The sequence below is a fragment of the Malurus melanocephalus genome, unplaced genomic scaffold (genome assembly GCF_030028575.1).
Source record: "Malurus melanocephalus ecotype Western Australia unplaced genomic scaffold, MMel_1.1 scaffold_245, whole genome shotgun sequence".
NCBI lineage: Eukaryota > Metazoa > Chordata > Aves > Passeriformes > Maluridae > Malurus > Malurus melanocephalus.
Genome location: NW_026623477.1, coordinates 615,884 through 631,307, shown reverse-complemented (window position 1 = coordinate 631,307; position 15,424 = coordinate 615,884). Strand labels below are relative to the sequence as shown.

At 45.3% G+C, this 15,424-nt stretch overlaps 1 protein-coding gene across 1 annotated transcript in view; it reads right to left on the bottom strand.

Moving 5' to 3' along the window:
* Nucleotides 1–15,424, bottom strand: part of SYNPR (synaptoporin) — a 42,505-nt gene that overhangs the window by 5,428 nt on the left and 21,653 nt on the right. Inside the window, exon 3 of the mRNA XM_057375318.1 lies at nt 6,629–6,827. Within this exon, the coding sequence (XP_057231301.1) occupies nt 6,629–6,827 (199 nt within the window). The remainder of the gene's footprint in view (nt 1–6,628; nt 6,828–15,424) is intronic.

Sequence of the window (15,424 nt, the reverse complement as noted above, 5' to 3'; positions counted from 1 at the left end):
GCTGGTAGCCCTGGGCTGTTAGTCCTTCTAGGAACATCCCATCCCACCATCTGAAGGGATGGTCCTAAAGGCATTAAGTATTTCATGTTATTTCTTATGTCTTTTCTTCTCCATCACAGCCCAAGCTCCAGCCTTCTCCTGAATTCCTCTCCTCCCCTGTGGCAGGGTGCTCACAGCCTTATCTCACCCCCAAATTCCCCTATTTCAGAGCAGMTCAGAGCCTTGGGGAAAGGGTTCTTGCTCCTGGGATGGCAGGATCAGCTCTTGCATAGAGGAACTCCCAGAAGCTGTGAAGTCTGGCTGGGTGCAGGAAACACACAGAGCCAGAAGTGAAAGGCAGCACCGGGGACTCCAAAGGAAACCACACAGCCTGGCCACCAGCTGGCCAAGGGAACAGCGCCAAAAACTCATGGAACACTGGGATTGTTTCAGCAGGTGTTCTCATCAGGGCTTCATGGCCAGATTCAGGCTCTTGAAGGATTTGTTCTGCCTCCTCTGCACAGTGCAGAGAGCAAAATGTTCAATTCTATGACTAGAGGAAACTTGCATCTTCCTATTTATTTTGAATCTTTGCGAACCTTCAGCTTTGGCTGGAACTTGAACCTCTCTTGTTTTCAAGTGGGTTTGCATTTCTGGCTGAACATTTTCACAGCTCTGGGTGGAACAGAGTTACAAKATAATGACATGCTGAAAATAAAAGTGAATTTCAAGCTAAGCTGTTCTGTGGCTTAATGTCTATCTGGGGAATTTCTCCTTGGTAATTAAGGCCGGAGTGCCTGCATACTAAAACAAATCTTGCATTTCAATGTTTAATATCCCTATAGCAAGGGTGAGTCTTTTTTTCCTTTGGAACAAAGTAATTTTTTGTAGTTGCTCTCTTAAAGTGGTGTCGATAGATCTCTTCAGTGTGTATTGTTTTACGATTACACTACACTCCTAATTGCTAAGTTTCTCACTCAGATCTCAGCTGAGATACTTTGCTCTGCCTACAGGTGCCTTTGGGAAGGAAGGAAAATAGGAACATGTAAAGAAAGGCAAAAACTGAAATTTAAAACACTCAGAATATCCAAGGAGGGACATTTTAAGATCCTGAAGTATGTGCAAAAAAAAAAAAAAATTCTTGCTGCCTTTTTCAAGTTGAAACTAGTTATTACTGAGTTTGCCAAAAATGCCTACTTGGAACAATTTTATACATTTTAAGTTTTAGAATAGAACTGWGAATACCTTTTCTTTTCATGGTAATTGAAATTCTTCTCCTTGCTATCCAGCTACCGGCTTTTGCAAGATGTGCCTCTTTGAAAGGGACAGTCACTCACAGTCCCTTGAGCCTCCTGAGCACAGTTTTGGATTCCCCAGTGTCTGGCCCAACCTCAGCCAGCCAAGAGCCTCTGCAGAAGCTGAGAAAGCTCAGAAAGGGGCTGTGTTTTGTGTGTCCAGTGGCTGCCAGCACAGACCCCTGAAGGCTGTGACACTCGTGTCCCTGTGTGCCCTCCCAGCCAAGCCTGGCTGGATGGTTTTGGGCTGGAAACAGCCAAAACCTCTGCTCTGGCCTGGCCAGAGGGCTTCTGGCACCCTCCTCCCTGTGCTGTGAGTGGCTTCCATGCAGGGCTCGTGCTGCAAAACCTTTCCTTTTGGGAAAACCTTCACACATCCACAGCATCCAAGGGAGCGACTCCTCAAATGCTCCTCAAACCCTTCCAGTCAGTCTAGCGCTGCCAGCAGGTTTCATGGCCAGCCATGAAGGAGCAGAGGGAGATTTCTTCACCCAGTGGGGGCAAACCTCTCAGAGGATTTGCTTTCACAGTCACAACCAAGCTAAAAGCTCAACAACTACCCCAGCAAGAGGCACAGCCCCGGTCCCAGCCGGGAAAGCGGCCAACAGCAGATTGCTGCAGGCAGCAAACGCCTTCCTACAGTGGCATTTTAGCTCTTTTTTGGTTTGAACGAGGTCCCATCCCAGATTTTCTGCCGAATGAAGCTTTGAAAGAATTACATGCTTCTTGCAATGGTGTAAGGCCTTGTGAGCTTGCTTCTGGCAGGAAAGTGCCGAGCCCTTTGGGAGGCACCAGCATGTGCAGCAAGGTCACCCTGGCTTGTGCTTCAAAAGGAGATGACAACAGCAGCCTGAAACAGCTCTCTGAAATGCAAAAAAAATCTCAGGTTCTTCCTGACTTCATTTTTCAGCTGCGAAGGATTCAGTGTTTGTTTTTATAGATGGCTCTTGATCCTTGATTCTTTTCCTATCTATTTTCTAGACAGCTGGACATGGGTGAGGAAGTACAACACGTTYAATCAAAAAGGTGTCCAAGGAGCAGAGCAGAGTGTACTTAACTCACTCGATCTGCAACATATGTAAGGAACCAAATGCCTTTCTGCATAATATGATTATTCACAGGACTCGAGATGCAAAGGAAAGATCTCATCTCCTTCTTAAGATGCAAGCATCTTTATGCACCATAAGATTATCACGTAATCACTACAAAAATGAACTATCTCTTTTCAGGGCTATGTCAGTCACCTTTCATGGCTGCATAATTTCATGCTTCTATATTAATTGATTGGAATATTAATAACGTGATTTACATTTATACATGAATAAATGTGGCTTCTCATGGCCAAGCYGTAACTTCCCAAAGACAATCCTGAAGGCACATAGGGCTGTCAGCATGTGGATTTTAAATGGAGCACATATGGGGCAAAGGATTGATACACATTGACTGTGCCTATTTTTTATTTTCTGAGAAATATAGAAGCTTCCTATCCCTGATCCCCTAAAACTCCAGCACAGCTGTAAAGATCTTCATGTATAGAGCTGAAGCAGAGCATCAAMACAGGGGCCTGGGCTGGCAGTCCCAGGGTGCAGCTCATCTCTGCTCTCATCACAAACCAGCAATCCTCCCCAGGTATGTTCTGTTAAACAAGTGGAAGCCAGCTGAGGTTGGTTTGGTCTGAGAGATGGGGATATACTGAAAACWGGTGGGATTTTGTACATCACATCCTTTAAAATCTAAGTCAGCACCTCCAATTAATTCTTTTGAAAAGTTTCTGGCTCTTGAGCACTAACCAGCCACTTGAGAAGCTGCCTTGCCCTCGTTGTRCCCACCAAGGTGAGCCCCCAGCTCCTTGCTGTACGTATGCACCGTGAGGGAGCTCACAATGGAATGAAAATCACAGCTGTGGTTTGCAGAGCTCACAAACACACAGCACATATCTATGAGATATCAGCTCCCTGGAAACCTGCTCCCTGCTCCTTCAGAACCTGGCAATCCAAGGTTCCTCCATCCATCTGTAAGAACCCCCTCAGGGAGCAGAGGGTGCATAAGGACTCGCTGCTGCCAGCCCCRTGGGAATGGATGAGCAACACAACCCTGCACAGCCAAAATGAAGATTTTATCCCCAAAACCTGGGAGGCAACATTAGCAACAGAACTGGCTCGCTGCACAGGGAATAAACACACCACTGCCATCCAAACAGCCAGAGAAGGAGTTAACTGCTTCTCCCACTGGAAATATTTCCTTGCCATCATGCCTCACTTCACACTGAACGCTAAAGTATTTTTCCACATTTAAAGTGATGCTTCGCTGAGATCTCAGCACATGCAGTTCATTTCCCTGTATCTGTATAAACAAGGTAAACTTGAAACACCCGTGACTGAAATTTTCCCTGCAAGTTTCTTGTGACTTAATGGTCTTTAAATTCCTTATAATCATATCTCCTGCACCCAGTCAGGCTGCTGCAATTTGGTWATGCATTGATGGTGTTCTGACTGCCTGTGCAGGGGCTTTTTGAAAAAAAAAATTTAAAAATTTCAGGTGAAAGGGTTTTTTTTCCTCTCCCCACTTCTCCTGTCATACTCATTTTTCAAATCCTGAAAATTTGTCAGCAGAAAAGGCAGCTCTGAGAGGGTGCTGCTTAAAGGCAGATGTCATCCCAGTCTGAAAAAATATGAAGCCAAGAGGAAGTACAAGGCTTAAAACAGGAATGGTTTTAACAAGGAAATTGTGATCAGGCACTGCAGMAGAAGCAAGGATGGATGAAACTATCAAACTCTTCACTAAGAGGGGGAAAACCTGGTAGTCTGGAAATGGTTCCTGATGCACTGATCCTGCCTGGTGAGGAAACAGAGTCAGGGCTGCCCTGCCTCCACCAACACGTGCTGGGCACTGCTGCTGCACCACAGATTCCTGCAGCACTTTCCTTTGGAAGGAACAATCTCAGGGATGAGGCATACTCACACATCTGATCTGATGCACGTCAGATCAGAGCAGCATCTGCCTGGAGCTGGAGGATGCGCCGCCTGCCTCCTTCACAGGGCGYGTGACATCCCTGAGGTGAGCACTGCAGCCCTGACAAGCTGCTTTGCACTCCAAATTTCCTTTTCCCTTGACCCCTGAATTCCTCCTGGCTACARCTGCCAGCTTTTTCTCTGCCTGGGGCTCTGCATTTTCCCTACAGCTCCTCTGCACWGGGGGAGTCACACCCTGTCCCCAGCCAGGCTGTGGTGCTGCAATCATTGCACTGGACACTCTCCAGGGACACCAGTGAGGATGTGCTCCAGGCAAAAAAGGTTCTTTTTTTTTCTAAAAATACCAAATACAACAGAGCTTGCAGCACACAGGGGATGCTGAAGTGTGTTGGCTGGGAAGATGGGACTCTCCTCCTGTCAGGCATGAGYTGATCATAACCCTCAGCCACTTCCCAGAACCACTCACCGACAGGAGCTGCTTTTGCTGTAGGACAAACTCAAAAACATCTTCATATTCGGAACAAATAAGGTCACATAGCCTCGGTTTAAATAGTGGGAAATTGCAAACAGAGGCTTTGGTAACAGACCCTGTTAAATTTAACCTGTGGATTCAATTACAATCCATTACACAGAACAAATTAAGYCAATGTGACGCTAACACTGTAGTGGATTGTGCAGCACATCCTGTGACAGACACGGCTGCAGCAGCTGCTTCAGGACAGTCCTGGACAAAGGCAAGTGGCCACATCATAACCTGACATAACAGTACTATGTTTCTCTCCCCTTTTTCTATTTCTACAGAGGGTGATGTGCTTGGTCAAAAGCAAGAATTATTTCCAGCAAGAAGATTAGGATGGCAGAATCTTGTAACTGATCCTTTGATGGGACAGTTTGAARTGAGATATATTTTTGATACCAACTGCATCAGGAAGAAGCAAGGCACTTTATTTATTTACTCTTTCTGTAGGGATCCCTTTATCTTGCCTGYTCTTTTTCTTCTCTGTGAAGATTTCCCCACCTTTCCTCACCATTTTCTAGGACAGGAAAGGTTCCAAGAACCTCCAGATGAAGAGGATTAATTTCCTTTGATATGGAGAAATAATTTTTTTGGTAACGATTAATCAGTTTTGAATTATGCAAACTTACAGAAAACAGCTCACATGTCCTTGCAGCAGGAAAATCTTTCCCTCAAACCCCCATGATGCTAAGTTTACCTTCCTACAGTTTAATCTTTTGCTGGCTGTTATTGTAGTTATTTCCTTTAATAGATTCAGCTTTTCTGCACTGATTTATTTTTCTTCCTGCTATATATTTGTGATATTCTTTATTAATGGCTTTTAGCCACTGAATGCACAAGTCTCAGCAAAATGTCTGGTTTCTGTCAGTCCTAAACTTTTGATTTTTCTGAAATCCAGAACTAWTTTTTTCCTTACACTGGTCCATGATAAACTCCTCCCATCTTCACACCAAGACTCCAGAGAGCTATTTCCTCTCTTAGGAACCTTCTCCTTGCAGTCATGAGGGAGAGGGATGTCCATGGAAGGGAGACTGTGCTGCAGCCCYGGAGATGCACAGAGCTGACCCAAATTTGGGGCAGGTGAAGGTCAGCAGAGCCTCAGCAGCCCAGCAGGAGCACAGGGTGCTCATGGGCCACGATGCACTGACAGGCAAMAAACACCTGGACCAAAACAGCCCTCACTGGCTTTACAGTCTCAATTTATGAGAAAATATACTCACAGCAGCACTTGCTTTTTATCACAAGCCTTCAGGAATCAGTGAAAAGAAAAATAAAGGCACCAACAGCCACAGCTTGATGGGTGCAGAGGATGATAACTCATAAACCAGAGGAAGGCTCATAAACCAGAGTAGAAACACAGACATGCTGAGAGCTCCGTGTCATACTAGAAAAACAGCCACATMATTCTCCAAAGCAAAATAATTTGGCTGGACCCTGCAGTAATTAGCAGTAAGCAATCTCCCTGGCTGGGCTTTGATCAGGGGCATGGTTTCATCTGTTTACTAGGACGAAGCCTAAGATCTCCTCTTCCCTTTTTTCCCCATCAATGAAGCTCTGATGTCAGAGACACAGGGCTCAGACCCCAATCCTGCTACCACTCAGCTACATGTTCATTATTTGTGTGATTATCATCACTGTGGGCAGGGGGGAGAAGTACAGAATTTCACAAATACATATAGGATTAGGACTAAAGTTCTTCTGTTAATGGTGTTAAAATTTAAAATCACCATTAAGATAAAAAAGCAGGTGAATGCTTTGGGCAGTGGGACACTTGGAWCTCCCAGACCACACCAAAACCTCAACAACCAAGAAACAGGAGGTGCAGACCTGTGCCTGAAAACACCACAAATGCTGAAAACACTTACAATTAGAGGCCCTCTGTTGTTCTCACGGTACTTGTTCTGGAAGAAGATATAAACCACRGTGGCAGCCAGCGAGTAGAGGAAGGCGAAGACCGCGATGGTGACGAAGAACTCCGCCGAGGAGGAGAAGTCCCCTATCAAGGCCAGCGTTTCCCGGCGCTTGCCTTCGCAAGTGGGAGCCTCGAAATTCACTTGATGCAACCTGGAAAACATCCCAAAGAGCAGCAGGTGAAGTACAGAAAGTGGAAACTGCTGTCTGAACAGAGGTGAATACATTTGCTCGGTCTCTGCCTCGTTGCTGATGCGCATTGATCCCCGTGAGTAACTGGGGGCTGTGCTCCTCAGAACCGCTGGGACACGTGAGGTTACTTTCCTGGGAGTGCCAAGGTGAGACTGAGCACATCTTTTAATCAATCCCAGGGAAAAGTTGTTGTTCCAGTGGTTTGGTACAACCCTCCCCGTCCTCTCTGGGGTTTTGCCATGGCAACAACTGAAAAAGGATAAAATGAGAAACAATTTGCTTCCCGAATTCTTACAATCCAGGCAGCTGAAAACAGGTCTTGTCCTCGGTACTAAGCCCGCGGGATACCTGTGTTTGGACATTCACAAATTTCCTGTATAAAATTTCCTAGTGCAGAGTTACCTGTGGCTGTTAGCCACACAGTTCTTCTACATTAAAGGCTTTTAATATCCAGCTGCAGCAGAAATACACAACTTGGATCAAAGAAAAAGTCTGATAGTCCTGGTTTAAGCAACCTAAACCCCAACTTCATAGTCAGACACCGTTTAKCAGTGACCAAGCTAATAGATTTCTAGTTCTGTCTGGAAGCTCCTGTGAGAGCCTTTTTGGCTTTAATAATTTTAATTTTAATAATTTTAATTTCTGATTCAGAAAGAGGATACATGGAGGGGTCATTTTGGCAGGTCCTGCTGCATGGCCCAGATTCACATCAGTGGGGAGGTGGAGCCCAATGAGGAATCACGTTGTTCTGCTCCATGCAGGGTGAGCGAAACCAGCAGCAATTAAAGAACTGATGATCTGGTGCTGAGAAAGGACTGGGCCTTCTGGGAGACATTCCTCTGCTCAAGGGCAATTAATGTGTGCAGCAGCAAGCCAATGGCAGCAGCAGCCATAACTATATTTGGCTAAATAAAAAGTTAATTCCCCAGAGGAAAACAAAGTACCCACAGCAGAAATCACAGAAGATGGATTCATGGACATTGGAGGATTGGATGACTTTTTTGCTTTTGCTGGTCCAGACTAAATGTACCCAAACGTGTAGGCAGGACCTTTTCATCAGTGGCTGATGAATAACACCAGTTATTTGCCTCAGAGATTTTATTCCCTGTCATTGTAGTATTGGTGGGATGAAAACAAAAACCAAGTTTGCCCAGATTGCAGAGATGAGCAGTGGCTGAATCGCCTTTCCTGCGTCAGGGCAGCAAAGCCTGATGAAATCGGAACACAAGAGAGACTTTAATGCTCATGATCARTTTTCTGACTTCACTGTATCCTGGCATCACTGCACACATACTTTTCATCAGGGCTTATTGTTCTTATCTAAATTTGAGGCATAAAAGGAGAAGTAAGATCTCCTAGTGCCTGTCATGCCAATTTTGCAGTCTGGAGAGAAAGTGGCATTGTTCTAACCATCACCACGATAATGGAAAGATTTGAAATTCATGATTTGAGCCTAAAAAGGAAGCTTTCTCTGCTTTCCTCATGCACAGCTGCTTGGGTGCTGTATTGACACCGAACAAAACAGTGTTTCAAAGCCCCCTAAAAGCTGTGGAAGACTCTGTGGGGTTTTCTTTGGCTGGTTGCTGTTGTTGGGCCAAACCTCCAAATGCCTGAGCATCCTTTTCTGGTTCTTCACTAACTCATGGCATTGGCTGTGCTTGAAGGGCCACACTCAGGTACCACGCTGCTGTTTTAGGATGTGGGCTCTGTGTCTCCAGCTGAGCCCAACAAGGCCAGGCTTTGCTGCATTGGGGGAGCTCTGTGGTTTGTTATCTCCTCCCCCCACATCACTGGCACAAGCCCTGTGAAACTGGGCTGAGCTACATTAAATACAATCCGAGTGCTTTGAGGAAAAGAAAAAGAAGAATGAGGCAATTCTTCATGTGTTTTGTAGACGGTTTTTTTTCCTCTCCCCTGAAATTCAGGCTGGACAACACATGGTGTTGCAGTAGCTCAAAATCCTGTGCATATCAGAGGAAATAATTTAGGGAATGTTTTTGTCCAGATTCAGGCTGGGAGTGGCCCACACTTGCCCCTCTGACTGTCCACAGTCAACACAGCCCAGACTCACCATCAACAACCACCAGCTTTTACAAAACACAGTAAAGTAACTGAGACAATTTTCCTTTCTTATTCTCTGTTTTCCTGGCTGCACCTCAGTTCTGAATCATAAGCCAGAAAAAAATCTTCATATATTAACATCACACTTGTACCTTCCCAGCAGTGCTTTTGTGGCCAGGCACCTGTCAGGGATACAAGATCACAGAAACCTTCTTCCATCAAGTTATTTTTATTCACTTGCTCTTCTTTTTAGATTYCCCTGGCCTCTAAGAGGATGTGCAGTAATTGGTGCCTCTTGTGGCCACCTCACCTCTGCCAAAACAACCGAGATCTCTGTTGTGCAAAGGGCCCCAAAATAGACCATGATTCAGACCTGGGAAGAGGAGATGTGACAGGGAAGAGAAGTGAAGGAGCCAAGCCCTGYGGTGGTTGGGGTGGGTGCTGACTTTACATGATACATTTGAAAAGTTTCTTTAAGGCAGGGGAGGATCAGTGACAGAAAATCCAGTTTCACTAATCGAAMCCTCTTTGATCTGGAATGGCATCTCCAAGAGAAACTCTGATTTTTTTCCACTGGTGCTGCTGAGTCAGCCTTTCTGGGGGCAGGATTGTTTGGTGATGACTCACAACACATTAATTGCCTCTGCCTCCCACTTTTGATATAATTCCACTTGTTCTGTCTCTTACTTCCCCCTGACTTGCTCTTCTTTCATCTTTTATCTCTCATTGTTTGCAGCCCCCCTTTTTCCTTCAAGTCATCCCTGGCCAGTGCCTTCCTTCTGCTGCTTTTCTCATTTCCAGCACCACCCCTGCATTCCACCTTTGCCTCTCCATTTCCTAAACAAAATCAGGAGCCCCAAGAGTGACCCTTTGCAATCACACCCTCTGCACTTTGCAAACATTTGTTGGGCTGCATTAACAAGTGTGATTTTCACAGATTGATGGACAATGCAAATAAGGAACACAACAGTAATGAAGTTACTTAATTAGGGAAACCTTTCCCCCTCTAAGTTTCTCCAGGGTTTTTCCTGCCTTTTACTGCCCTGAGTATTGCTATTAATTCAGAAATAAAGCTCCTGATTTTGGAATGTGATCTTGCACCCCACACTCAGCAGAGCAGCACTAAGGTCATCCTTGGTGCCCATCATCACCATCACCGTCCCCATTGTTAAAAACTGCCATGGCCAAGCCACCCAGGCCCAAATTCCCTCAAATTCACTTCAATCTGAAGCAAGTCCACCAAAGGCAGTCAAGTTTCACTGATGAAGTCACAGTAATTAAGGGCTTCTGAGGTTTCTTCCACCATTTTGCAAACTCTCTGTTGCCGTGGGAAATATGATGACAAGACAGCTGTATTGTCTAGCTTGACAAGATCAAAAGAGGGCAGGAATGTTTTACACTGAAAAAAAAGGGATTTTTACATCRTTCCACAATAGCAAAGAGCAGTTACATTTTCAGACACTAATTACCCTTGCTCTGAAAACAATACATGAAGCCAGACACGTTGAACAAAGCTACAGCTGTTACGTGTGCGTGGGGGAGCAGGAGCTGCGCTCTCTCCATGTGAATGTGAAGTTGCCTTTTCTTCCTGAACTTCCTCAGCACAATAGYCAGGATTTCTTTTAATCACAGCCCACCAATTTTTGGAGCAGCTGAGTTCCCCTGATGATCCTGGAGCATGGAAATGGGCAGAGCCAAGTGCCCCAAAGATCTGTCCTGTCCCAATGCTCACTCCACCAGCAGACACAGAAGAGCAGGAGGGTGAGTGATCTGATCTTGCTTGACTCAGCCCCTTCAGAAATGCACAAAGGACTCAGACTTGAAGCCAACAGAGCATGCAATTTACACAAATACGTGCTCAAATGGTATGGATAAACCAGCACAGATTTCCTCCCCTGGGCTTTGATCAGTGTGTGGATTAACAAATAACAGATAAAGTTCTGCCTCCAAAAATTCTCAATGGGGGTTAGTGTTTCTCCATTCCTTTACTAGGATCTGGTGAAAAAAAACAGGCAAAAAAAAAGCTCTATGTTTTGGCAGGTTGTCCTATTTTCTGAAAATAGCATCTTGTAATCCACCCTCCAACCTGTCTACAACATGCTGGAACAAAATCTGCAACACCCACACACGTGCTTGCAAAAACCCAGAGATCCATTATCTTTTCATTGGGCTCTATTTCCCCCCCACTTGTTTCTGGTAGTCAAACTATCAATTGTCTTTACTGTCTGYAAATCCCTGAGAGAAATACATCGCTAGAAATGAGTTATTGCAGCAGTGCCTGYGGAGGGGTTGCTTGGGAAATGTTTATCTCGGCTGATAATCTCCAAAATGRGGGGAAAATGAAATTTCAGAATACAGTAGTGAAATGCTGACATGCACAGAGCCCCTCAGCAAGTCAAACTGCTCTGCTGAGGCACAAAAACGTGACAAGGGTTTACACTCCCTTTCTCTGGGATAYAGAGTAAAGGCATTTCTTTTAGTTAGCCCTGAACACACAGGATTTCCCTCATTTCAGAGGACTGTGCTGGAGGGCTTTGACACCAGTACCTCCAGCCAGTCAGTCCATGGGCAAATGTACCTTTTTACAGTGCCAAATATGGAGTTTTTGTAGGTTTAGTGGAAGAACACAAGTAAATGGGAGCCTTTCCTCACACAACAGATYTCGTCATTCCTGTAAAACTTCTCTAGGGATATTACCCGCACTAAGAAAAACTCTTTGGAAGACATTTCTAATAGTCAGGTGAAAGTAGAAATCTACCTGCAAATGAGAAGTCTTGTTTTTAATGGAATTGAGGTCCACTGACTCTTCCAATATCCTTCATAGTCTGCTCTTCTCACTGCAAAGAACATTTTCCCCAGTGCTGGGCATTCCTGAACTCTTGGTGCTAAATCCTGGCTGTCTGCAAGGCTGCTCACACAGCAAGGAACAGGCTCCCTCCAGGCTTTGGGAGGATGGGTGAGCTCTGCAGCTTTCTCCTCCTCCTCCTCCTCTCCCCAGATCTGCTCTCCAAGGACAAACTGAGAGGGGGAACCCTGCAGGGATGAAGCCATTACCCAGCAATTCCCATAGGATGGGAACCTTTGCTCCCAGGAGCTGCTGAAGGCAGCCTYGGGCAGCCAGACTGTTCATGCCTCWCCTGAACACCTTGAAGCCATTGATGCTGATGTTCTCCCCAACCCTTCAAACAGCTGAGATGTTACTCCAGTCCTGGGCAGCTGTGGGGATGGGATGGGGTTTGCCCAGCAGCAAGACAGCAGCTACCCTGGAGGTGACTGCCCCTTCTGCATCTGTGCTGTTCCAGTAAAATCAGAGTTTTCCACCCTTTTKCTAACAATGACAAGACTGTTCCTCACACTGAGCTGCTCTCCAACAGCTCTTTTCCCAAGATGAAGGAATTACCACTCACTCAAGTATTCCTTTCCCTTTTCACTGCCCATCTGCCACAATGCATGTTCCAGTGCTGCCTGCATCTGCCACAGCCTTAAAAAAAAAACAAACTGTGAGATGCTTATCCATCCTTCCAACAATCCCAGCAGTTTCCATACCTCACCCTACTAGCTGCCCCAAAAAACACCACCTTGCAGACTCCCCAGCACCCAGAGGTGCCTTCAGTACCCTTCTCCCCTACAGAGCAGCAGCACATTCATTCCTACCACATACCTGTCCCTACAAAATCAGTTCATTTTTCTCTGAAGACAGAAAGCAAAATTAAAATTCTCCAGCTGATTCAGCAATCCAAGCCTGATCTTTTGTTTCTTTGCTTTCTAGAGGAAAAAAAAGAATAGGCTTGGCTGATCAAAGAGTATTTGAAAATATTTCACTTTGAACTTCCGTCCGCTCAATAAAACCTCTCCATTTATTTAAAAAAAATATTCCAAAGCCCACATCAGTCTARAATTATTCAACACTACCAGTGATTTCTCACAAATACATATATCATTTTGCAAGCATTTATTCCTAACTCCTATCCTGGACATTTGAACATCCTAAAGATATTCTCTTTCTCACAGCTGACTTCAGTTTACACCCATCCAAATCCACATCCAGAGCAGCATGACCAAAAAAAAACCCAAAACCTCAGAAGATGCTGTTGGGAAGCTGACCAGGAAACAAGCTACACTCTTTTCTGGTTTATCTCCAGTCAAAATAATGGAAATATTTCCCTCCTCATACTTTAAATTTCTTTGCTTGCCAGGCTCTCAGCTCTCGCTGTGCTGCAGATATTTGGGCAGAACAATTCTCCTACCTCCAAGGTTCTCAGGCCTCCAGAATGAGAAGCTCCACAACCCTTTTGAGGATGGGGTCTGGAGACACTGGAAGAGTGGGGAGATGAGCCCAATGCCTCTCCCCAGCTCGGGATCCCTCCTGCAGGACCCAYTGCAGTGACTGCACCCAAAAAGCTCCTGTGAACAGTGGGCACAGCCCTCCCTGGGGAGGAACACCCTGACTCGTAGCAGGAATGCAAACCCTACTACTCGAGCGTAGCACCRACACAGAGAGCTCGTTATAGAACACACGCCGCAGGGAGAGCTCGCAAAGCTGAGTGGGTGATCCCAACCCCACTTCCAAGCCTGCATCCAAGACCCAGATTTATCTCCCGAGATAATTTCACAGCTCTTCTCAGGAACACATGCTTTTCCTTGCTGTGCAAGCAGAGGACATGACATGCTCCACCAGTCTTTACAACCCAAATACAGTCCCAGATTGGGCACTTGCATTTTTTGTGCTACAGACTGGTGGCATTACACTCTGATTTCCCTTCACTGAGCTATTTTCTTGGGACAAACTGCTTTCTAGTCTCTGGGAAGCTTTGCTACTATCTCTGAAGGAAGGTAACCCTTAATTATCTCTAAAACACTCAACATGTTCATAGAACAAGGCAAATTAGAAGACCTGGAAATGCCACTGGCCTATGTTTGCAGCACCACATAAATAAATATCCAGTGTTACCTGGTGCCACCATGAGATCCTGGCTGAACCCACTGGTCTCATGTCCCTCCTGCTGCCCTCTCCTCTGGACAGACASAGGAATCACCTTCCAAACCACAAAGCTCCCATCAGAGCCAAACAAAAGCTTCCATCTAAGATCTACAGAAATCTAAACATCTATAGATAAGAAACAAGTTGTAGCAATCATAAAGAAAAGGCCTAAAAAGGTAATTGAATCTAATAAGACCATTTGTGAGAAGCGATGTGCCAAATCCCTGGGCAGAGTTTTTGCATGGGGTGATGTAGGACTGCTGATCCCCTGTTCCTGCACCCCAAAACTTTCTGCTGCTGCTGTTCACAGCAGTTCAGAGCTCTGACACCACCCCCAGGTCACCTTCCCTTCCACAATCAAATGGGCCATGAACTCTATGTAGAAGAATTCCAAATTCTTGGGCATCACCTGGTGCTCAGCCAGAACCACCTGAAAGCACAAATGCTTCACCCTGTGACAAACAATGTTCACACACTTTTAAACCCAGACCTATAAACCCTGAAAGCAGCAATTTCACCCCCAAGACCAAATGAGATAAATGCAAGACCAATTACAGATGATGCAGCAACATTTACTCCTTTGTATTCTATTTGAACATTACTTTGTATTCAACTGTAATTTTCTCAAGTATATTGTCCTAATGTACTTAAAGCAATCAAATTAAGTTCTCTGTAGAGTTTTAGAGCATGACTCCACTGGAATTCCCAGTGTTGGAAGGATATCACAAATCCTTTTCTCAGGGTGTGGTGGGCTCCAGCACAGGCTGAGCAGGAGCCAAGAGACCTGGGGGTGTTTTCATGGACCTGGGGGTGTTTTCATGGACCTGGGGGTGTGCTCATGCACCTGGGGGTGTTTTCATGGACCTGGGGATGTTTTCATGGACCTGGGAGTTTGCTGATGGACAAATTGCCAGCACTTCACACCCTGAACAGCCCAGGAAATGTGAACCCAGAAAGGAAGGCTCTGAGTTCAGAGTCTTCAGAAATATTGAATGAAAAATATTGCATTAAACTCCTGGCAAATAATGTAGAATCCAGGTGTGAGAGGAGACCAAAAMCAACCCAACTGTGATCCCTACAATCCTGGGAAAGCCTTCAGGGCTGCTGCCCAGCAAATGCACATTTTGGGGCAGGAGAAAGGGGAAAGGTGTGTGTTTGATTGTCCCCCAGCCAGGGCACCATGTGCCACCAGGGGTATGGGATCAAATGCCAAACAAAACAAAGCCCAAGGGTGGCTGCTTTGGTTGYTTCTGTACTGACAGCATGAAAATGTGCAAAAATAAATTTCCAAGGGAAGTTGCCTAAAGTCTGACTTTTAGGAAAAGCCTTTGTGGCAGGCACAGATAAAACACCACCARCCAATACCACAGAGACCATTCATRAATATATATTAAAAATTCAAATTGKGAAAGAGCTGCATATATTAACAAATCCAAAAGCAACTTCCACTTTAAGAACAAATTTGGCCTAAAGAATTAATGAAGAATTTTTCTGGCACTAAAACGGTGTTAAGCAT